At 36.3% G+C, this 26,214-nt stretch overlaps 1 protein-coding gene across 1 annotated transcript in view; it reads left to right on the top strand.

The window, feature by feature from the left end:
* Ranbp16 (Ran-binding protein 16) overlaps positions 1-26,214 on the top strand; it is a 1,020,902-nt gene that overhangs the window by 855,165 nt on the left and 139,523 nt on the right. Inside the window, exon 24 of the mRNA XM_090392964.1 lies at positions 20,224-20,390. Coding sequence (XP_090249090.1) covers positions 20,224-20,390 — 167 coding nt within the window. The remainder of the gene's footprint in view (positions 1-20,223; positions 20,391-26,214) is intronic.

The raw sequence follows: 26,214 nt of genomic DNA on the forward strand, positions 1-26,214 counted from the left end.
TCTACATACAAATAGCTGAGTTGTGAAGTTACTTTACATGCAAACTTTGTTTGCTTACACTTGGATAAAGGATGAAACCAAAAATATAATTTCTTGGCATTGGCATCTTCAATTTATAGTATAACCAAGTGAAAAAAACTTTCAACTCTTTTTTACTAGTCAACTAAAAATTCATGGTCATATGAAAAATGCACTCCTCAGCTCATCATAGACTAGCAGATGGGTGCATTTTTTCAAGGCCTTTTATATCGTTTTTTTGAATTAATGATTGCATACACAAGAGAATGATCAGCCTGTAGTACATTAATACCATACAGTAAAGTTGAAAAGAAAGAAAAAAAACTTGTTTATGTTTGATTTGAAAACTTTGGGTTGCAATCCTCAGAAAACATAACAAGAGAGACATCTTTATGAAGAGGAAGAGTAATTTGTTTTGTGAATTTGGGATGTTGAATAGTTGCTGCACATGTTTCAACAGATTTAGTAGAGAATAAGGAAATTAACATTGATAATTCTAATGACTAGTGACCATGAAAGTATGTGTAGAATAGTCAAGCAACAGAAACTGAACATTGAAGTCACGTGCAGCATCCTTGACATCAGGAGTCTGGCAACAGGAACATTTCCAAAAGAATGACAAGAAGGAAAAATAGTGCCAATACATAAGGGAGAATCCAAGTCAGTAGTGTCAAGCTATGGGCCACTGTGTGTAATATCCCCTTACCAAACTCATGATGTTCTCTTGAATGGCATGGATTTGTTAAGAGGTCATGCTTTAGTAACCTGGTTACAATTTATAAGGTAACTAGTGTATGTGAACTGTGGAGATTCTTATACAGTTTTGCTGAAGCATTTGATTAAATACTACATGATAAACTACTGCTGAAAGTGAGCAAGATAGGGATGGATAGTCCTTTGGTAGATTTCATTATTACATGGATGATTAACTTATTAGAGTTAGTGAGTTATATGTTGGGGGGGGGGGGGGGGGGGCAGCATCCAAAAAAAGGAAAGTGACAAGTAGAATACCACAGGGTTCTGTTCTGGGACCACTGTTGTTTAATTGATATCTCCTTGATATATTTCAGTGTGTGAGAGGAGATATTCATTGTTTACTGATAATAATAAATTAGGATGAGCAATGTCAGAAGTTCTGATGTGATGTTGTTACAAGAGGATTTGAATAGGTTGTTGCTTTGGGCTGAAGACTTTGAATATCGTTCGAGTGTTGCTTAGTATGAAGTTGGCAACTTTGGCTAGAGAAGATCCATTGTTGATCGTGTTGGGGAAGCTTCCCTTTAAGAAGTGGAGGAGATGTGGGATCTGGGGATCAGAGCTTGGCACATAGGAGGAGTGAAATGTTCGTGAGTCTATCAGATAGATACAGAGGAATTATTGCATACAGTAATTGGGATGCTAGAAAGAGATTTGATCCCCTGAAACTGTATGAATGTCGTATGAGTTAGGAAAAGAAAAATAGATTTTTTTTGTCTGGTGGATGGGTGAGTGCTCCAATACTGAATGTATTCATGGTAGTTATGGTGGTCTGTGAATGTTCCACCTCCTCCAATCAGTCATCGGACTTCATGGAGACTTGGAAGTAATGCTAATACTATCCGTGTGTAAGTGAACTAGTAAGAAATGGTTTATTAATCAGTTTTTATTTTATGTTTTCTGTAGTGAATCAAGAATTTTTATGACTCATAGTATAAATGGAATAATGTATTCGTTTATTAGCTCTTTAAAGGTAGTGAAAGAGAAAACTTTCTTTATGTCTTGAAGATTAGAAATTTCATTGTTGTCATAAGTAAAACTGGGAGAGAAAAAAAAATAATGCTTACATCATATTACCATTCAAATTAACTCCTTGGAGGTGTCATAGTGTCTATTTTAGTAATGATAATTAACACGGTTATTCTCAACTCACTGAAGTATGGTTTGGAGACCAGAATTTGAAGTGGACGTTGATATTCTGGAAGGAATGGTGATTTGTAGTATACAAGTTGTCAGGTGAAGGAGTGCAGTGTATTGTCATTAGCACTAATGGTGTTATTGGATTTGCTGTCTTCTGGAGATATATATATATATATATGTGCAACATTTTTGCGCATTCCATGAACTGTATTACGCGCTTGTACAGTTCGTGGAATGTGTAGAATTTTGCACAATTCATGAAATGAGCATTACGTTTTCTGCTTATTTCATGAATTGGGCCCTAGCCTAAACTAACCTAATCTTAGATTAGGTTCCATTTTGGACGTAGGGATCTAAAATTTAACAAATATGGATGTTTAAAACCTAATCGTCACATATTATATAAGCCACAGGTCGTGCAACTCATGCCAATGAGAAACTAACCTTACCTAATACGACGAAAGGAATTCTGATGTTAGGTACAAATTTACTGTAATATTTGACTAACTGGTTATGTTAGGTTTGGTTCCATTTTGGAAATAGGTATCTAAAATTTAACAAATATGGATGTTTAAAACCTGATTGTCAAATATTATATAAGCCGCGAGTCAACTTTCAGCAACAATCAATAAGAAGTGCTCTTCACCAGTTTACTACGAGATGCACCCAATTCATGAATTGAGCATTACATTTTCTGCTCATTTCATTAATTGTGCACAATTCACAGAATGAGCAAAAGTTGCGCATTCCGTGAATCGTACGATTTCACAATTTGCGCATTACATATATATGTACAAGGAACAGAACTTTGTGGAACACCTTTGTTAGTTGCAGAGTTTGAGGCTAAAGATTCATCTGTTGTATGTAATGTGCATCTAGACAGAATGATCGAAGCTTACCTAATAGGTCTTTAAGTCAAATTTGTGTCGAATCTGCTATGCTGACATAAAAAAAAAAAAAAAAACACAGGCTGCCATTTGGGCTTTGCAAACGTTTCATGAGAATTGTCCAGATATTGGTGGCATACATAAGCAGATCTGCTGTTAGTGACTATGGAAAACTCTATTCTCTGATCAGTTATTAGAAGGAACAGAAAAAGAGAAATTATTCTTTTCTGACAAGCTCATACTTATCTGCAGTTTAAGAGGATATTAATTGAATAATATTCTAAAAATTCTGAACTTGTGGTAATGGAAAAGCATATTTGTGTGTACCTAAAGTGAAAATTTTTCAGGACAGACTTTTATGATAAGAAAATTAATTTAATATGCACTTTTAAAATTTAACATAGAGATGCCAAATTTATTTCAAAAATTATATATACAGGGTGTTCGGGATAAATTTGACAGTTTCGTAAGGAAAAAGAAAATCTTCTTTGTATCTATTAAATTTAATGAATTGACAAAAAAAACATTACAGGCAGAGTTAATTACAATACTATCAACAAGATTTACTCAAAATAACCACCATTAGCATCGATCACAGCTTCAATTCTGCTTCGGAACCTCGAACAAGCTGATGCTACAGTCTCCCTGGGAAGGGCCGCAAAAACTGTTTTAATTTTATCCATTAACTGGGCTTTTGTATTACTGGAAGTGCGATTGGTGTCTTTTTCAACTGCGCCCCATACAAAATAATCCATGGGGTCAAGGTCTGGGGAGTTTGGAGGCCAAACATTTGGACTGGTGAAGTCGTAGAAATTTTCAGACAACCATTTTTGTGTGGCAAGGGGCCGAATCCTGCTGCCATACATACGGCCTACCATTGGCTACCCTTGTTATCCAGGGCTTGACTACAGTTAGCAACTCCACGAACAAAGCCCGAATTCCAATGCCAGGGTTCTTCAACACCTGTTCCTGCAGATTTGCGAGGAATTCTGCTGTACGAACGCAATCAGATCGTCCGCTAGGGATCTTTCTTCTTGCTACATCCTCGTAGTCACCATTGCAAGTCTCTAGTTCATGCCTGATTGTTTTTACTGTATTCAGGGAGCATTGGGCAGCAGTCGTAATATCCTTATTTTGGTGGCGGGGCACGAATCATCATGATACAAGTTATTCTCTTCCATGATTCAGGTGGGTTCCAGCTATCCATCCTTTCTGACATCTTGTATATGAATGAAGAAGGGGTCCAAACTTTTAAATGAAGAGAAGTGTGTGTTAATACATGTAACTTACGGAAAAATATAATTAATTATAAATATGTCAAATTTATCCCGAACACCCTGTATATATATATATCATCATAATCATCATCAAATTCCTGCCATGTACCCTCAAGGGGTGTACAGGATATGACAGTACTACATGAAAAAATTACATCATTACTAACTTCCTATCTACAATTTTCCTCCAAATCAGTCTGTTACTTGTCAAGACTCCAACATTATCAGATCTTATATTTCTATCGTCTAAGGCACTTTGTACCGTATCAATCCACCTATATCTTGGTCTTCCTCTGGGTCGTTTTCCTGCCAACCTGGCAGAAAACACTTGTTTTGCTAATCTTTCCTCTCCCATTCTATTTAAGTGACCATACCATCTGAGATTAGCTCTGCTAACGCATTCCGGGATGCTGACAATGTCAAGTTCTTTCCTAATATCCTCATTTTTAATATGATATTGCCATTGATGCCATCTTTTCACGCCTCTAATCTTTCTTAGGACTCTCATATCTGCGGTCTCTAGTCTTTGGTCAAGTGTTTTACTTCTGACCCAGCTCTCAGATCCATAAGTTAAAATTGGTTTGAACACTGTCTTGTATACAGCTAATTTAGTGTTCAGACTAATTTCTTTCTTATTCCATATGAATTTATTCAATTTACTTCCCACCATACCAGCTTTGCTGATTCTGTTGTCTATTTCTATATTTAGTTTACCATCTTCAGTAAAAATTGTCCCTAAGTAGCTGAAATGTTTTACTTGTTCCACAGGTTCTCCATTCACAACACAGTTGACATTTTCAATGATTCTGCCTATTTTCATTGTCTTTGTCTTTTTATTGCTGACCTTCATACCATATCTATTACAACAGCTATTCAATTTAGTCAGAGAATCTTGCAGACTTGTAGCGGATTTATTTAGAAGTATAACATCATCCGCATAAAGCAAAGAGCTGACATTAACATCTCCAATTTTGATATCAGGTTTAATACCACATTCCTTCATAATGTGATCCATATAGATAATGAATAACAGAGGGGATAATGTACATCCTTGTCTCACACCAGATTTAACATTAAACCATCTTCCTGTACTTCCTTCAATTCTAACTGTTGACTCACAACTCAAATAAAGACTAAGTATTGCTTGATATAATGCCCCATTGACACCATATAACTGCAGCGTATTGAATAGCTTCTCTCTTGGCACCTTGTCATATGCCTTTTCCAAATCGACAAAACTTAAATACAGACCTTTGTTATATTCCCATGCTTTCTCGACTATTTGTCGTAAAGTGAAGATCTGATCCTGACAGCCTCTATTTGGCCTGAATCCAGCTTGTTCTTCACCAAGCTTTTCTTCCACAATTCTTCTCAACCGTTTTTCAAGTATACTTGCATAGATCTTGCCAGGAACACTCAGTAGGGAAATACCTCTGTAATTCTCACATTCAGTTTTATTTCCCTTTTTATATATGGGTACTATGAGTGCTCTACTCCAATCATCGGGAATTCGTCCCTCTGTCCAGGCTTTCTGAACTATGCAGTGCAGCCACTGTAAGACTTATACCACCATACTTCAGCATTTCTGGTCGAATATCATCTACTCCTGCTGCCTTTCCACATTTCAAGCCTTTGATGGCTTTTTCTACTTCAAGTATGGATATGTATTCCTGACTGCATGCCTGGTCAGTGTTTTTTATCACTGTGCTGTCATCACTGCTTGTTTCATTTAGCAGTTTTTCAAAGTAATTACTCCATACTTCAAGGATATCTTTTTCTCCTGTTTTCATTTCACCTTTATCATCTCTAATTCCTTTTACAGCACTCTTTCCTCCATTCCTAAGCTTCTTCAACAACCTCCAGAATATTTTGCCACCTTCTTGATATTTATTTTCTATATTCTTGCCAAAGTCCTCCCATGACTTTTGTTTAGCAAGTTTTACACACTGTTTAGCTTTCTTACATTTGTCTCTGTATTCTGTAAGAGTAAAAGCTGACTTATTTGCCAGGAACTTTTGATATGCTTTCTTCTTTTCCTTCACTGCCTCTTTAACTTCCTGTGTCCACCAGGGAGTTCTGATTTTTTTATCCTTGCACACAACCTCACCACATGCCTCTCTGGCAGAATCAATCAATGTTTCCTTCAGAGTTTGCCAATGAATCTCCAAGGTTTGATTCCTGTTCTCAAACTCTTTCATTTTCTTTTCAATAATATTTCTGTATTTTAGTCTACAGTTCACATCTGAGAGCTTCTAAACTTTTATTCGCTTTAAAACTTTCTTACATGTTATTCTTTTCAATATGAAATTCAATTTTATCCTGCTCAAGACTAAATAGTGATCACTTCCAATTTCAAATCCTCTGTACACTCTGGTGTCCTGCACCAAGGAGAAAACATCACTATCAACAATAACATAGTCAATGAGACTTTTCTTATTCCTAGCCTCTTCTCTCCATGTGAATTTGTGCACATTTTTATGTTGGAACATGGTGTTAGTAATAACCAGTCCATGTCCTGAGCAGAAATCCAACAGATATTTGCCATTATTATTAGCTTTGCTCTTTTCTCCAAATTTTCCCAAAATATTTTTGTATGTCTCACAATCATTTCCTACTCTGCTATTTAGATCCCCAACAAGGACCAACTTTTCCTTTTTCATTGTGTCAGTTGCTTTTTCTAAAGCCTCAAAAAATTCCTCCACTTCTACCTTAGTAGAACCTTCTGTGGGACCATAGGCACAAATAAGTCTCATTGTCCAGTTCCCCATTCTCATATCTGCTCACATTACTCTACTTGAGACTGACTGCCATTCAAGAAGATTAGCCTCTTATTTTGTGTTGAATACTATGGCTACTCCTTCTTTTCCTTGATTGTCATTGCCTGAATATAACATTTTGTATTTATTGCTCAGAAAGATCTCACCAGTTTTGGTCTTTTTTGTTTCAGTCACCCCTATTATGTCGATCTGGTACTTATCTAATTCCTCAGCTAGCTCCATTTCTTTGCCATTCAGGCTTCTTACGTTGATAGTACCGATCTTTAACTCTGGTGATGTTGAGTTGGGGTTTGTTTTCAGATTTTCAGATTTATATATATATATATATATATATATATATATATATATATCTATTTTTTTTTTTTTTTTTTTACAGTGATCTCAAGTTTGATTTATAATAAATGGACAAGAAAGAGATTGCTAATATTTTAGAAGCCATTGAACTTCTAAAATATTGATAATACTCAAAGGAAGAAATGCTATTGTACAGTTTAAATGATGCACCACCATAAACGCATACACATATAGTATAGCAATCATCTAAATTTCATGAACTCTTAATCCCACTAAACCAAAGAAGCTTCTGCCTCTAGTTGTATACATTCAGTCAGCTTAGATTCATCAAGAAGGAAGCTGAAAATTTTGAGGACTGAATTAATCCAAAAATGGATTTAAAGTTAGAATCTTTTGCTGTAGCACCAGCAAAAATTTTGAAGGCAGTTAATGCATTAGTCTTGTCTCGCACATGAGTCAGATAATTCTTTCTTTTAAGGTTATGCAGTGGTTGGCATTCATAGTGAAGAATTTATGGAGACAAAAACACACGTGTTGGAGTAATTACTTATAATTAAGAAAATAATACTCAATGAATGATATTTTGAAAACTGAAATAACACTGAAACTAACACTCAATAAGTGTTATTTTTTTAATTATAAGTAAAGTAATTATTCCAACATGTGTTTTTTTTCCCATAAATTCTTCACTATGAATGAGTTAGATAAGTCATCGTGTTCTAAGGGAACTAATTATTTTTCTAAGAAACATTAAATCAAATGCTATAGGTTCAGCAGTTTGGAGCATACTTTAAGCTTTCATTCTATAGATCTATCTGAATTGCTCAAACAATCAAAAATCACTTTCTCATTGTTCTTCTTGCCTCTTATTAAACATGTTACAAAGTACATATTCAAGGTAAAACAAATCATGAAGTGTGTAATTTGACAATTGAAGATGGATTGTGGTTGATGTAGCTGCAGTTTGGGTTTCTCTCAAAAGTTGGAACTGTGGTCTGGATGCCTGTAAATAATGATGGATGTCATTTATTTTGGAATTTATAATCAGTGGCTAACCATAGGATTCTCTTTACAATCACATCATAGTTGGAAAGAGTAGAGAGTTATTATTACGAGGGTTGTAAATAAAGTAGTGGTAACTCTGTCAGTTTATATATATATATATTTATCTGATCCACACATGAAAGCCCACAAGACCTTTAGCACATTAGTGCTGTGTATGAGCAACAGGAATAGAATAAAGGAGGAATCAGTTCATGTTTTGCTTGAACAGCTGTGGGGAAGACAGAGTTGGGGAGACTGTTCAAATAATAGAAGTAGATGGAATGAAAGAGGAGGCAGCAAAATTGGTTTCATAAGTTTTAAGATGGACTGTAGAAGGGGTGTTCATTACTAGTGGCTCATGTTTTAATGATTTTGGAGAAGAATGAAGATATAATAGTGCACACCATCCATGAAAGTGTCTGTAAAAGAGACATCAGGCAGAAACTGAACATCTATAACCTAGGGATTGACTTGAATATATATGAGGGATCATTGATTAGCTGGATTAACCTCTTCTGGATAGAATTGAGCAATCTTAGAGCAACATTCCATGGTTGAGTGGATTTGGGGTTTGTATAGAGTTAGCAGCTGTGAAGATCAGTGTCTTGTTCAAAAAAAGTACACCAAGTTTTCTAGTAGCTGCAGAAGCTATACTTGAAATGTATTTGTGCCAGGAAAGACTGGAGGTGAAGATCAGTCCAAGAAGAGAGTTCTAATCATGTTTTGATATCTCAGTATTATTGAAAGTAAGGGGGTAGGAAATGCGAACTCTTTCTTGTGAGAGATCATACAGGACTGAGTTTTGGTGCCATTGAAATCTACAAGATTATCCTTGCCCCATTGGGATATACACTGCTTGGAAAGAAGTCAACAAATACCATAATGTAAGGAATGACATCCACATTAATAAGATGTAGGACTTTCTTTCGCTGCAATGATTGCAGCAATCCTATGGGGGCATACTTTCCACATTTACACGATAGACTACCAATATACCAAGAACTACCAATATAGCCCGCCAGGGGGCACCATCAGGACTTTAGGAAAACGCTAGCGCCCTAGCCTCAGTCTCATTTGTTGTATTAGTACTTGTGTGCACGTGTCTTTTTAGTAAGTTCCCAAGAAGATGGCAACGTAACGTTCGCCGAAATATCGGAAAGTGTTTATTAAAGTTTATTTAATCTATATTTCCAGTATACGCTGTCAATTCCTTAAATATTAGTTATTATTCTATCAAGTAGTTTGTTTTATACAGTTGTCTGGCTTCGCTATGCTGATGATGTTTTCGCTATTTGGCCACATGGCCCGGATTCACTCCTCTCCTTCCTAACACACTTGAACAACCAACAGCCTAGAATCAAATTCACCCTGGAAAAAGAGGAAAACAGTAACCTCCCCTTCCTAGACACACTAGTCACCCGCCAACCTGATGGAACCTTGGTTTTCTCAGTTTATAGAAAACCCACCCATACAGGCAGATACATTCACCAACAATCCCACCAACCCCCCTCACAACAATATGGAGTTATTAAAACATTATTCAACAGGGCAAAAATAATCTGTTCTAATGATCAAGCCCTAACCTCTGAACTAAATCACATCCGTGACACTTTCTCAGCCAACGGCTACCCCCTCCAAAAAATACTTAACCCAGTTATCCACAACCCACCACCCCCTCCCCCTCACAAAAAAGATTACTCTAAATCCATCACTATTCCCTACATCAGAGGCACCTCAGAAAAAATCAATAAAATCTTAAAAAAACATGACTTGACCACTTGTTACAGACCACATAGAAAACTGGCATCCCTTATCCGCTCCACCAAAGACCAACCACTTCCCCTAGACCTACCTGGTGTATACCAGGTCCCTTGCAGCTGTAAACTGTCCTACTTTGGCCAAACAGGCAGGACAGCAAATATCAGAATCTCAGAACGCAAGGATTACATCCGATTTCACCAGTACAGCCACTCTGGGCTTGCAGACCACGCTCTGGATACTCGCCACAGAATAAGATGGAAGAAAGCCACAGTAATACACCGCAGCAAGTTCAAGTATGAAAGACTATTCATGGAATCAGCCTCGGCCCTTAGGAACATGCCAAACCTCAACAAATTTGGATGCATGAAACTGCCCCAAATTTGGGAAACTTTTATCAAAAGAACTTCAGCCCAAAGGCCAAGAACTACCAATATAGCCCGCCAGGGGGCACCATCAGGACTTTAGGAAAACGCTAGCGCCCTAGCCTCAGTCTCATTTGTTGTATTAGTACTTGTGTGCACGTGTCTTTTTAGTAAGTTCCCAAGAAGATGGCAACGTAACGTTCGCCGAAATATCGGAAAGTGTTTATTAAAGTTTATTTAATCTATATTTCCAGTATACGCTGTCAATTCCTTAAATATTAGTTATTATTCTATCAAGTAGTTTGTTTTATACAGTTGTCTGAAGCAAAAGTGTTGTCTGTATCCCTTTGAAACGAATAAAATTGAGTATCGTGCGGTTATAAATTTCTTTGTAAAAAAGGGTTTAACACCAAAAGAAATTCATTCGAAGTTCATAAAAGTTTATGGACACTCTTCTCCTTCATTTTTGACAATTATGAAATGGACTGCCAAGTTTAGACGTGGCCGTACCAGCCTTTAAGATGATCCAAGTGAAGGACATCCAAAAAGTGTTGTTACACTTTTTGGATGTCCTAACACCACCAGAAATCATTGATCAGTGCACGATATGGTATTGGATGACTGATGACTCAGAGTGCGTGATGACTGAGTTGAGACTATAGGCATTTTAAAAGACCGTTTAGGATATATTTTGCATGAAGAATTGCAAATGAAAAAGCTTTGTGCAAAATGGGTGCCGTGCTTGCTCACAGCAGAACCAAAACGCACTCGCATGAAAATCTCTGAACAGTGCTCAGAGCATTTTAACAAGAATAAAACCGTTTAGGATATATTAGCATTTTAACAAGAGCATTTTAACAAGAATAAGACCGTTTAGGATATATTTTGCATGAAGAATTGCAAATGAAAAAGCTTTGCGCAAAATGGGTGCCGTGCTTGCTCACAGCAGAACCAAAACGCACTCGCATGAAAATCTCTGAACAGTGCTCAGAGCATTTTAACAAGAATAAAACTGATTTTATGCATTGATTTATTACTATGGATGAGACGTAGATTTGCCATTACACACCAGAATCCAAACAGCAGTCAAGACAGAAGCCAGTTGTTCAGCACCAAAGAAGACAGAGTCAGTTCCATCAGCAGAAAAGGTCATGGCATCAGTGTTTTGGGATGCTAAAGGCATTTTGTTTATTTATTAATTGTACCCCAGATTTGGCTCCCTGTGACTTCTATCTTTTCCCAAAACTAAAACTCTTCCATGCTGGTCAGCATTTTTCTTTGAATCAAGAGGTGATTGCAGTTGTAGAGGTGTAGTTTGCAGATTTTACTGAGAACCACTACAGGGATTCGATAATGGTGCTGAATCATCGCTGGAATAAATGTATTCGTCTTAACGGAGATTATGTTGAAAAATTAAAATAATTTTGAAATTATAAATTAATTTTTTCATTGTTAGGCCAAAAACTTTTCAGGCTACCCTCTTAATGGTCAGAATTAAAGTGGAATATTATTTACTTTATCTTCATTTAAGATTCTTACGAATTCATACTCAAGGGATAATTTAACTGGCACAGTCAATAAACAAATAAATTTGTTAAATTACAAAGTGTGCACAATAGTAAAATAGCCAAAGCATAAAGTCTTCTTCTGCAGCTTTTCCCACTTAAGTAGGGTTGCTGTTTGTGGTGAATCCCCTCCACAACCTCCTGTCTTTGACTGTAGCCACATCCAAGTTCTTCAACCTCAAGTCCTCCTCCATCTCTTCTTTGGCCGTCTGCATTTCCTCCTCCCCTGCACATCCATCTGCATGACATTTCTTCCCGCATACTCTTTCTCCCTCCTCATCACATGACCAAACCATCTCAATCTCGCCTCCTGTATCTTTGCTCCTAAGTTCGTAACTTTCACCGTTCCCCTTACATAGTCATTTCTCAGACAATCCTTTCTGGTAACACCGCACATCCACCTAAGCATTCTCATCTCTACTACCTCCATCCTGCTGATGTTATTTTTCCTCAGGTCAGCAGTATCCGTAGCATACATCATAGTTGGTCTCACTACTGTCCTGTAGATTTTGCCTTTTAGATTGATCGGCACCCTCTTATTGCATAGCACTCCAGCCATCTCTCTCCAGTTCCTCCATCCTGCTTGTATCCTCCTGCATCCCACTTCCATCTCAGCCTCACCATCCTCTTTCATTGTTGAACCTAAGTATCTAAAGTCACTGACCTTCCTGATGACATCTCCTTCCAACTCCATATCTGTCTCCTGGTTGCCATCCACATTGCAACACATATCTCTTCCAGTACTTTCCTTCAACTTTCCAATTTAGCTGCCACTTCTTCTCTTGATTCTGCACACAGCACAATGCCATCTGCATACAACATAGTCCAAGGCATGTCTTCTCTCACCTCCTCCATCACAATATTCAACAGGAATGGACTTAATGCTGACCCATGATGCAAGCCAACTGTCACTGGAAAACCTTCTCTCTCCCAGGCAGGGTCGAACTCTTGTCTTCACATTTCTGTATATCTCCTGCACCAACCTGACATATTTCTCCAGCACCTTCTTCTCCCTCAAACACCTCCAAATGACTTGCTTTGGCACTCTTTCATAAGTTTTCACCAGATCAATAAAAACCAGATGTAGCTCCCGTTGCTTCTCTCGAAAATTTTCCATCATCTGTCGTAACCCATAGATAGCATCTGTCATCCATCGACCAGGCATGAAGCCAAATTGCTCCTTTGCAATCTCCACCCCCTTCCTCAGGAGGTGGAGATTGCAAAATTCTTCCATCAAGAACTCTCTCTAGGATCTTCATTGTGTGGGACATCAACTTTATTCCTCTGTAATTCTTACAGTCTTGGGCATCCCCTTTACTCTTGTAGATGGGGACAAGAGTACTTTCCCTGCATTCCTCAGGTATATTTTCCTGTTGACAAACTTTTATGAACAGGTCTCACAGCAGGTCAATTCCCACTTTCCCCTTGTGCCTTCCATGCCTCCACTGGGATCCTGTCAGGTTCTATCGATTTTCCATTCTTCATCCTCTTTATGGCTTTCTTCACTCCTATTGTACTAATGTTCTGCACCATCCCCTCATTAGGCTCCCCATCTTCTCTGTGAGTCCTTGCATTTTCTTCATTCAAAAGCCCTTCCAAGTATATTCTCCATCTGTTTCTTATATCCATGTCCCTCCTTAATACCCTTCCTCCAGAGTCTTTTATCTGCTTCACATGTTCGATGTCCTTTGATGCCTTGTTTCTACATTTTGCCAATCTATAAAGCTTTCTGTGTCCTTCCTTTGTTTCTAATTGAGCATAAAGGTCTTGATACGCCATGGCCTTCGCCTGTGCAACTACTCTTTTGGCTTATTGCTGTTTTTCTCTGTATTCCTCTCTGTCCTCTATCACTCTGGACTTGTCCCACTTCTGCTGTGCCTTCCTCTTAACCGTCACTGCATCTTGTACATTATCATTCCACCACCAACCCTCCTTCTGTTCTCTAATCTCTCCAAATGTTTCACCAAGCACCTCAATTGCACATCTTAGAATTACATTTGAATTATGTCTCCACCAGTCTTGTACACTTTCTAGTCCATCCGAAATCCTCTCTAATAACTTCTCCCTAAAACGGTTCCTCACACCCTCTTCTTTTAACCAAACCACTTAATTTTCTTCCTCCCATGGCTTTGAAAGGTTCTTATCTTTGACTTTATTTTAAAGTCTGCATATAGCAGCCGGTGTTGTTGTGCCACCTGATCTGTTGGGATTACCTTACAATTTGTTACTGCCTTAAGATGTTTTCTTCTAGTCAAAATGTAGTAATCTGTGAACTATTGTTTCCACTTCTGAATGTTATCAAATGCTCTTCTCTCTTACAGAAAAAGGAGTTCACAATTGCCAGATCAAACACTTCTGCAAACTCCAAAATCCTGTCTCCTTCCTGGTTCATCATTTCCACTCCATGGCCACCATGCACCCTTTCAAAGTCCCTATTCTATTTCCCTATGTGTCCGTTAGAGTCTCCTCTGACAATCACCATCTTGTTTTCTTCCAGTTCCCTCATTTCTTCATCTAGCACGTTCCAGAATTCATCTTTCTCTTCTGCTGTACAGCCAACTTGTGGGGCGTATACACATAAGACGATCAGTTGTTCTTCTCCAAGATCCAGTTTCATTCGCATGATCCTGTTCGTTCCTCCTACCCACTTCCAGTACATCGTCCTTCATTCTGACACCATTTCTTCCCTCTTTATTCGCTCCAGAGTAGAACAATTTATACCCGTCTCCTAGTTCCTTCGCCTTTTCCCCCTTCCACCTTGTCTTTTGCACACATAAAATGCCCACTTCCTCTTCCTCATCATGTCTGCTACCTTTCTTCCCCTTCCAGTCATGCTTCTGACATTCAACGTTCCCACTCGCAACATTCTCTCCACTTTCTGGGCTCGCTTCTTTAGCCGCACTCGCCCTTGATGCGGTAGTCCTCGTCCACTTCTCGCAGCTGTAGGGCGATGTGGTTGCATGTTGCTTAAGGGGTATGCCCTAGCCCTTGTATCACTTTCTATTAGACTCATCTGATCATAGCTAGAGCTGGCAGTGAAGTTTTACAACCAGATGCCCTTCCTGACATCAACCCTTGCCATTTATTCTGGCTTGGGACTGGCACCTATTGGAGCTAGCATGCCCCCTTCAGTTGCTGCAATAGGCAACATGACATAGCAAAATAGGAAAGAATCACTCCTAGCACTCGAATACTCTAATAGCATTGGGGGGTAAGGAGCAAGAAGGGAAGAAAGAAGCAAAGAAAGAAGGGGAGAGGACCAGCCTACAGATTATATAACAGATATATATTACATGAAGTAAGGCATGGTCCAGCATCAGATACCTCGGATTTGCCATGGCCATACTCACTAAAGTGAGCCCATGAGGATAGCCAAAGCATGAAATAAAAGTAATATATCAATAAATAAATGAGAATAAATGAGAAGATAAAATAGATATAACAGCAGCCTCTGAAGGCAGATTTACTGTGAATAGAAGTAGCAAGTAATTCCAGGAGTATAGGAAAGGAGGGCATCTAGAAAGGCTAATTGTTCACCCTTTTCTTTTTCCATAGTGAAGTTGATGTGGCTGTAGGCTGTTGATTTTTGTTAAAATGGTAAGTAGAGATGAGTCTGGTGAGATGGTGAACACATCGTCTACATATTGAACCAAAAGGAAGTTTGTGGTTATAATTCCTTTTGGTTCAGTAGGGAATAGGGATTCTTCAAGATGCTCTAAGTAAATTAGCAAAAGCAGGTTACAAGGGGCTTACCATGGCAGTCCTTTTAATCTGTTTATAGAACTGATTCCTGCAGATTTAATAGCCTATGTGTATGAATGAGACATTTTTTAGATATATAAAAAGTTTAATAAAATAAATAGCATTGTAAACCATAAATCTGCACCAAAACAAAAACCTTAGTGAGAGGTTTTAATTTTGCCTTATCCCCAGAGAACATTCCAAAAGTGGATATTATAGTGCACATTTAAAAGAGAGTATATGTCGTTGCCCAAGAGATTCTACAGACCTCATCCACATTAACTTCAGCTTTATTACTCAGAACTAAATTACCACCTAGAAAACAAATAGGATATTCCATTACATCCACCTGTAGATGAGGAGAGATTTCCCAACTTCAAATTTCGCAAACTATTTATCAAATCTGGTAGCTCCACACATGGGAAAGACAATTGTATGTGAAGAATATATTGCTGACATTTTATTGAAAGGGTAAAAGATCTAATTATAGAACCTTCAGACATCCTAGCCAGCTTAGATGTGGTCAGTCTTTTCACCAGTGTACCTTGGGATGACACAGCGGATCTGCTTCTAAAGCCTTTCCCACTAGACACAGTCAGGCTGTAGTGTTCAAACAATATATGCAAAACACTTCATATTTGGATAAATATTGGAAACAAACAGAAGGACATGATATGGTTTCCCAGTCCTAGCCAACCTGTTTATGGAAAAATTCAAAACAAGTGTTATTGAAAATGTTCATGAGAAACTAAAAAGTTGGTTACATTAGGATTGATGATATTTTTGGTTGTTTGGTCAGGAACAATGGATGATTATTTCATTTTATAGATTATCTGAACAGCTTGCTTCTCAACGAAATTTACAATTGAACTGAAAGCATAAAGTAAAATCAAAGAATGGCAAAAAAATTGCCATTCTTTGATATTCTTCTCAAATTAAAGAAAGAAGAAAATTGACCTTTTCAATACATATACAGAAAACCTATACAACTGAAAGATTTTTTGATGCTGCTTCACACTGGCATCCATTATAAAATATTACAAGTTAGAGCATACATCATTCAGTATATCAAAAAAAAAAAAAATGGTGAACAATTTCACTCAGGCATACTCTTTCTCTCAATGGATGGATATAAACCCAAGATGATCAACAAAATTCTTAATACACCTTTTACAGCAACTTTACATAAACAGGATTTTAAGAATGCAGTTATGTTACCTTACATCAAGAATGTTACAAAGTTGCAACATTACTTTGTGATTATAACATTAAAGTTACTTTTTTTACTATTGTATAAAATCTCCATATTCTGACATCCAACAAAACCTTGACATCATTCCATGAAAGAAAATCTGGTATTTACTAGATTCATTGCAAAAGGAAAAGTTAGTTATAGCTTGCATACAAAAATAGTTGACAGAGCATGAAATAACTTATTTAAATGTCATAAACTACTACTTTGGATAAGACTATCGTTATGTGACAGATATCAAAAAGTGGTGTATGGGGGATAATCACAATAAATCTGGAAGATTTAATGTGACTATTGGTGTATCCCAGGGATCAGTCCTTGGCTCATTGCTATTCAGTTGTTGTCCTTTGAAGAGTCTTAGATGTTTCCATGTGCTCCTTGAACTGCTTTGGCTATGTCGATTATTTTGTTTGTATAGAGCTGTTGTTTAAGATTAGGATCTATTTCTTGCAAGGCTGCTGGACAGGTAAAGATGTGAGTGGGTGTCAGTTCGGTATTGGGGCAGTTGTTGCAGTTTCTATATGTTCTCGTGTCATCTGTATTGATCTTCATTCCTCTATAATGTCCTGTTCGTATCTTTCTATCTGTGGTGGAGGTCTTTCTGTCAGCATTGACTTCAGGAATTTGATGTTGTATCACTGATTTCAGTGGAATTAGTTTAGCTTTTGCTAGTGCATTAGCATCAGCAACAGTTATCATGTGAGTTTCTTGGTTGAGTTCCCTGTCCTCGTTTGCTAATTTATCAGCTGCTTCATTATAATCAATGCCTAATGAGCAGGAATCCATTGTAAAATGCAACTTTTTCTTAAACACTTTAGTTGTTTCAAAAGTTTATGGGTGTCTTGTGGCTACAATTGCTGCAACTGAAAATGCAACAGAGGCATCTTTTCGCATGAGTTACCGCATTGCACTTCATGGTGAAGCTCATACGATTGGTGAGACTCATTAAGCCTTGTGTGAAAGACATTGTATCATGCATGTTAAGCGATCAGGTTGCTAAAAAATAGATGCAATACAGTTAGCAAATGATACTGTTTCACGACACATCAAAGATCTTTCTGCTGACATAGAGAAAGAGCTAATTCATTGACTTAGACTTTGCAGTGAATATTCATTGCAAATGGATGAATCTACAGATGTCGCAGGACTCACTGTATTACTAGTGTTTGTTCGTTACATATTTGATTAAAAGTATTGGAAAAAGATTTACTCATGTGCGAATATCTACAAGAAAAAAACTACCGGAGAATATATATTCAACTATATTAATAATTATATTAATAATTATATTGCAAAACAGGAATTCGGCCGGGAGAAGTGTATTGATATTTGTACAGATAGTGCTCAAGCAATGGTAGGAAAGATGAAGGGAGTTGTAACACGTATCCTACAAGTAGCTACAAGAGCTACCAAAAGTCGTGTTTTGCATAGACAAGCACTGGTAACAAAAAGAATTCCTACATATTTAAAAACTGTTTTGGATGAAGCCATAAAAATGATCAACTATGTAAAATCTCGATCACTTCAATCCAGATTATTTAACCTTTTGTGCGATGCAATGGATAGTGCACATAACGCATTTTTATTACATACTGAAGTGAGATGGCTATCCAGAGGAAAAGCATTATTGAGGCTTTTTGAACTTCGTAGTGAGTTAATGGTCTTCTTGACATCACATAATTTAGGACAAAATTTTATTGAATTATTAAGAAATTCTTCATGGTTGATGAGTCTTGCGTATCTGGCAGATATTTTTACAAAGTGCAATGAAATTAACTTATCATTACAAGGAAAGAATATTACAATTTTATTACAAGAGATAAAATTGCATCTTTTGATAGGAAGTTGCAATTCTGGATTTCTACACCGGAACAGAATAATTTTGATTGTTTTAATTTTTGTCAAAATGAAAAATTATTTTGACTGAAATAAATTCTAAAGTAAATGAAGAAGTTTCTAACGTAATTTTAGAATACTTGTGACTTACAATCAACCCTTTTGCAATACTTTCCAAAATCCAGTGAGGACAATTTGTGGGTTTTGAATCCATTTACAGTGACAGCTAAGCCAGCAGACTTCATCGCAAGTGATTATGGAAATCTAATTGACTTAATTAGTGACTCTGATTTAAAACAAAAATACAAGGAACTGCCAGTAAACGATTTCTGGACAAATTTAACAGAAGAGTACCCCAGTGTGTCAAAACTAGCTATTCTTGTTTTACTTCCTTTTACAATGACATATTTATGCGAGGCAGGATTTTCATATTATGCTGCAACCAAATCAAAGTCCAGGAACAGACTCGGCGCTACACCAAATATGAGAATTCAACTTTCTAATATTGTGCCTGATATCAAAAGAATTTGTAATTCAAAGATCCAAAAACACCGAGTCATTAAGAACTTAATTTGCAATATAAGTGTATATACTTTATTTTACTATTTTTTTGTGTTTTGTTTTTAATAATTAACATTTGACAATAAATATTTGTTTTTTCTTGCTCTTAGATTTACTCATTTATTTTATTTATTATTTATATTTACCTACCCTACAAAGCCAGCACACAGGAGAAAAAGTCTGCATTCACTTGTAAGTACTTATAATATAAATTTTTGGTGATCAGAATAGGATATGTCAATGAAAACCAGCACAAATTAATTTAATGATGGTTTAATTGATGTTTAATTAATTATTAATTAATAATAAATATCAGCTAAATTACCAATTAATTATTCATTAATACATTGCAAAATAACCAAGGTGTTCCTTAGAAAAAGTTTGAGAAACCGTGATCTAGACTATGTTTCCAAACAATAAAAATGTTGTCTATGTAACACCACCATGTGACTAGTTTTAGAATAGCATGTGATAATGCTGCTGCTTCAAATTTCTCCATGTAGGATGGAGAAATGTTGGTAGATACAGTAAAGAAATCATAAAAAATCATATTATTAGATATAGATCTTGCCTTTCTATTTGAAGAAAAGTGAAAGCAATGTTAAAAAGCTTTCTTGTATCTGGTGGATACAAATCTTTCTGTGACATGTATAAACAAAGCCATGACATTCAAACTAGTTGATATATCAGAATTGATTTATTTGTAGTTTGGAGAGTTTCCAACATTTGAGGAATTTCAATAAAAGAAATCAGTATGGCCTGCATCATTCTTCATAATTTTAGATAAGTATTTTAATAGGAGACAAGTCAGAGAATTTATGCCATCAGCTGTCAGGATCCTCTGCCCAAGTGAATTATTACTATGCTGTTAATCTCTGTTTCTGTTTTAATAAAAATTAGTTGAGATCTAGATTACACTTTAATTTATATAAATTGATATTTAATTTACTAGATACAATGGTGTGCACGGGTTGCTGTGCTACATTAGATCACATAGTTACTTACCTGTTCAAGAGGTTATCCAAAAGTGGAAAAAAAATGCGTCCTGGTGCATCACAGCCTCAGGAAGGAGAGGCATGTCTGAGGGTGCTTGAACTTCATCCAGAGATTTTACAACAAGTAAGTAATAGACATTTTTAAATATTGACCAATATTTATTATTATACATGAAAAGTTTGCTGTTATATTAATAATATATCGATAAATATTAGTATCCCAACCTTGTTAAATATGACTGCATGTTTACTGTTGAAGAAAAAAATGTTGTGCTGCAACTTATATGTTAATGTGAATTCAACACTTGAAAGGTACACCTTTCAAGTGTTGAATTCACATTAACATTGGGGTGTACCTTTTATGTGAATTCATATTCACATAAAAGGTACACCCCAAGATTACAAATCATGTCATCTGTGGATCCCAAATTTCAAACATTACTTTTAGTTGCATTAAAATGACACACCCTATTCATCTCCTTGCCTTTCTAACTTATTCAAATCCTCTTGAAGAGAAGATTTAAATAACATTACCAATAACCCTTCTAAGCTTCACATCATCTGTAAAGAACTGAATGTCTCCCGTTAGTCAAATGACAATATCATTGATATAAATATTGAACAATAATGGTCTCGGGCCTGAACTCTGTGGAACTCCACTTATATAAACTTCCTACTCCCAGTAGCACTCCAACATATACAACTCTCTGTTATCTATCAGAAAACTAGTTACAAATCCAATCCACTAACCAGATATCTAAAACCATATATTGCAACTTAAAAATCAACTTGTCATTTGGCACCCTGCCAAATGCCTTTGCAAAATCCAAATAAATAAATAAATAAAACAGCGTATGCTTTTCCCTCATCTGCCACATTTGTTACTGTACTGAAAACGTAACAAGATTACTAAAAGCAGAATGCCCTTTAACAAATCCATGCTGGCCTGCTAGAAGAAAACAAACCACATTACCACATCTAAGATATATTATTTTGGTCATAACATGAGCGTCATCCTCATCATCAATGTGAACAATTGGGCAGATAATATTGCCATCATCTGCCCAGTTCTTACCAGTTTCTCCAAAATCTTAACAACTACAGAAGAAATACAAACAGCCCTGCATAATACCTCTGTTCTACCACCACCTTTATGAAATGGCACTATCTTACCTTCCTCCTACTTTCCAGGATCTTGGGCTATTGCATGAGTTTCATTAAACAGCCAAGCTAATGACAAGGTCTGTTTCTCGACACGTCCCCTCAAAATGTGGTGAAATATTGTCTAGTTCCCCTGTCTACTCGTTATTTCGAATACACTCTCTTCATTCACTAGTAACAACACTTCACTATTCCTTATTCCTCTAGGAATAAACCCTTCTGTACCAAGATGGAACACTCTAATAAAGTGATCAATAAATAACTAAACTATGTTATCTTCATTGGTCACCTGAGTCCCATCTCCATTCAGCAAGGTAATCCATTCACGATCATTTTTCTTCCTACTCACCACATAGCAAAAAAAAAAAAAAAACTTGAAATTCTACTTGGATTTTAGTGCCTAGTTTTCTCTTGTACTCTAATTTTCGTCTCCTCACTTACCTAGCCTGAGCCTTATATTCCTCATGCAGTTCTCTCTCTCTCTCTCTCTCTATATATATATATATATGTGTCTTCCTTAATCTCTTTTTTCATCTGCAATTCATCTTTCATTGCCTGTCATTTATTCGATTACCAATCACTTTACCTTTTTCGCTTGAGTTATACGATCTGCCTGTCAACAGTTTTCTCCCATGCACTGCACACTGCTGACCTGTCTTCTTTCATATTCTTTCATCCATTTTCTCTTGTACTCTTGTTTTTCTTGTTTGTACTCTTTCATCCATTTTACTTCTGCAAGATGGTTTCTAGGTCTAAGATAATTGCCTACATAATAATTCCCCAGAAATTCCTTATGCCTTGATTTAAATTTGTTTAAACATTTCCTGCTGATTACCTTCTCTATTTCATATATTTATAGCAGTATCCCACTAAATATTACTATTATTATATTATTAAGGACTTGTGATATCTACATACCTATTCATCCAACAAGTTGAGACTTTGATAGACATGTAGATGTTAATCACATCCATATGGAGAATCAATTATTCTCACCAACTAGGGGCCTGTATGGCATCTGTCACAATCAAATCATATGATGCTGTGACCAAATCCAAAACTCTTGATTATGTTCCCTCCACCACATGTTGTCTAGGTGAGTTGTCTATCCAGAAATCAAAAAATTCTGCATGCCTGCCTCCTCTGCCAGTATATATTGCTACAGTTGAGTTCCCCCCCCCTCCCATAATGTATAATTGCACTTTCCAAACAAATCTGTTTAAACCTTTCCTGCTGATCACCATCTCTATTCCCTGGTTTATAGCAGCTTCCCACTAAATATTACTATTATTATATTATTAAGGGAGTTCAGGACTTGTGAGAGGCTATAAATCAACCAAAGCAGCTTTCATACCTTCCCTTAAATTCATTCACTTTAGAGGCACTCAAGTTTTAGCCCTTTCTTGACTGTGAACAAACTTAACCTCCTGTGTTCTCTCCCCACCTTCCAAATAATGAAAATTTTCGTCAGACAATATCCAGAGTATAGCTTGTTTGTCTACCCATTTCTATATACAAGTTCTTACCAACTTCTCTAAAATCTTCACTACCACAGCAGAGATGCTGGTAGGGCTATAATTAGACACATCAGTTTTTGCACCACAACGAAACTATGATACACTCCTGTGGTATCATTCCTGAGAATGCACCTTCTGTGCTTATCAGAATGACTGGAATGACTTTTTACAAGCGACTCCTGAAGCTGTGACCTGGATTACGAACTTAGATCTGAATTTATAATGATATATATATATGTTTTTTTCCCCCTTATTATAACATATTAAGACTTTTACTTTTAACTCTTATTTTGGATTAGATCTATGTTTTCCTTCAAAGCTTTTAACTTAAAATATTTTAAATTCTTCAATCCTGTTAATATATAATGACATCATGATTCTCTTTTTTAACATCATGCTTTTGCTATGAGATATGTATATATTCCTGAGTTGAGACTCAAGTTATACAAACATATAAAACATCTAGGCAATTCAGGTAAACATTCCTTTAACAAATGTGCTGATATTCCATCTGCCCATATTGAGAAATTCTTATCCAGTTTATATAATTGCTCTCAGTCTCATTTTCATGCAGATCTAACTCTTCATCCAATGTATCAGTAGCATGTGCACCATGTTACACTCACTTGGTTGATATATCTTAGCAAAGTGAACACTTCAAATTGAACAGTCTCGTTCTTCCACATTCATTCTTTCTTTTGCTTGCCTGTGGCATAACAATAAAATTCTTTTGGATTGTCTTTAAATATCTTGTCTTATAAATGTATAGCCCATCATGTATTCTCAATGACATCGATGTTATTTGCACTGTTTTCTCGACCCTGAGAGGGCACAATTCATTTCTTCTCATATGTAGCACTTCCCACCAAGTTTATCCTCCCTATTGTATTGTAATATTCTATACCTTTCTATCAGTAATATTTAGTTAGCTAAGGAGGATGTCCTAACAGACCTTCCTCCTTAGCTGACCAAATTTCACCAGAGACCGAGTCAATCAATATCACAAACTCATTTCCTTTATTCCTGATGCTCCTTGCATTTGTATACAGGAAAACTAGTGCACCGCAAGTATCCTAATAGCCCTGATTACTCCACCTCATTCTCCATTTAGCTCTACAATATTGTGAGCATCCTGTCATTCCTCAAGCTACTATCCCCCACATGAGACCATCCTGGCTACATTCCACCATTGCAATTCTTGTTTCCCTGCCCTGACACACTTGCTCAGAAAACCGCAGTCTTTCCAAATACCTTAAACATTGATCTACATACTATCCTTCAATGGGATGAGGACAACCTTTCATGTTCAATTCCAATTAAATACAGTCTTGCCTTTTCTCTTGCAAAAGGGATCTCAGGTCACCTACCCTTACCCTCAGTAATAAACAAATCATCGAACAAGATCAGATTTCTGTTCTTGGACTAATGTTTATCTTCAGCCTCTCCTAAAGACATCACATTAATATCCTCCTTAATATCCAAAAAGAAAAAAGAAGAAAAACTAGGCATTCTCTTTTGTTCAAGAGGCTATTTTACTCCCGTCCAATTCTTAACTTATATAGAAATCCTAAATCTGCCAATGCTTAGAATACTACTCACATGTTTGGGGTGGTGCACCTAAAACTTACTTAAAATCTTTGCCAGTGTCCAGAGATGTGCAATAAGGCTCATTGATGATCCCTCTCTTAGAGATTCACTTCAATCTCATAGATGCAGTGTTTCACCACCATGTCTCTTTTATAGATACTTCTATGGTAACTGCTCTAATGAATTGGCAACCATCATTCCTCCACTTTCTTGCACATGCAAACACACTGAATCTGCTTCTCATCTTCCTCTTTTATTCTGTCCTCTAGAAAAGCCTTTCTCATGAAGTATTCACAAATATCTGCTACCTGCAACTTTTCCAAAAAAAAAAAAAAACTTCTATCTCAGGCATCTGCACCCTGACACACACAGAACACTAATGTGCTTATATATTTCAACCTCTCATGTATTTGAATCAACATAAAAAAAAAAAAAAAAAAAAAAAAAAAAGCTTGTGACAAACTGATTTTTAAATCTATGATAGTTGCTTTTCTTATAATGCCTTGTAAACTCCTTCTGTCTTGATACTGTAAAATCTCTCTTGATATGCTACTTTAACTTATATTCATTTATAATGTCTTTTTTTATAATGTAAACATGTCTTTTGTTTAGGAGAATGTACTTAGAGTAATCTTAATTTTTTGACTGAAATAATCTTTTCAGTCAAAAATTTCGCTTAGCAAACAATAGGAATAATTATAATTCATCCATCAGTTAGTGTAAATTTGGAGAAAAAAATACAGTGTAAGCTATATTAGAAGATAAAATCATCAAAGTTAAGAAAAATCAATTGCTTAAATATTTAATGTCTAAACATTTGATTGGGCTATTCAGTTTAGAATAGCCAAGAATACTAAAAGAAAGGATTTGATTGAGCTATTTTTGTACAAAAAAATTAAATAAAGATATTTGAATCATGCTCGACTTTGTCATTTTGTCATGCAGTTTGCGATAGCTGGTGATGGCTTTATCAAGAATTCAGTGGACTTCAAAGCTTCATTCCATATCAGGATCAGCATCAAACAAAATTTCATTACCATATTCAATGTGATTGAAAACTAGCTCAAATTCTTTTGCAATTAGATTCTTAGTCGTATCATTCTCTTCTTGTTTGCACTCCTTAACTACTTCTTCATATGCATTCTGTTCTACTAATTTAGGAGATCATTCTCGCTTAACTGTTCCGAATGGGAATCGAGCATGTTTCTCACATCTTCATTATCCAGTTCATTAAATCCAAGTTCTTTTCCAATTGTGCTGATTTCTTCAATAATGTTAAGATCTTTGATTTTGTGCACGATAAACTAACATAAGCTTGAGTTTAAAGTCACCTTCTGCATTGCCTCCTAATAAAAGTGTAAGACGATCTAAAGATCGTCTTATGCTTTTTCCACAAGAGACCAATTTCATTGATGTTGAATATTTGCTGATTGTCATAATCCCCCTCCTGAATTATGCTTTGCAATTCTTCAGGAAACTTGGCTGCAGAATCTGTATCAGCACTAGCAGATTCCCCAGTTATTCTTACGTTATGCAGAGTCCAGTTCGATTTTTAAAACGGTCAAACCATCCTAAATTCACAGTAAAGCTTTCACATTCTTCTGGAAATTTGGTCTCTTTCAATGAGGTAAAAATATAGAGAGCTTTTGCCTGGATATTTCCTGTACTGAGGTATTCGTTTTT

Source organism: Typopeltis vanoorti, chromosome 5 (assembly GCF_054136105.1).
Source record: "Typopeltis vanoorti isolate ZY-2024b chromosome 5, IOZ_Tvanoo_1.0, whole genome shotgun sequence".
Classification (NCBI taxonomy): Eukaryota; Metazoa; Arthropoda; class Arachnida; order Uropygi; family Thelyphonidae; genus Typopeltis; species Typopeltis vanoorti.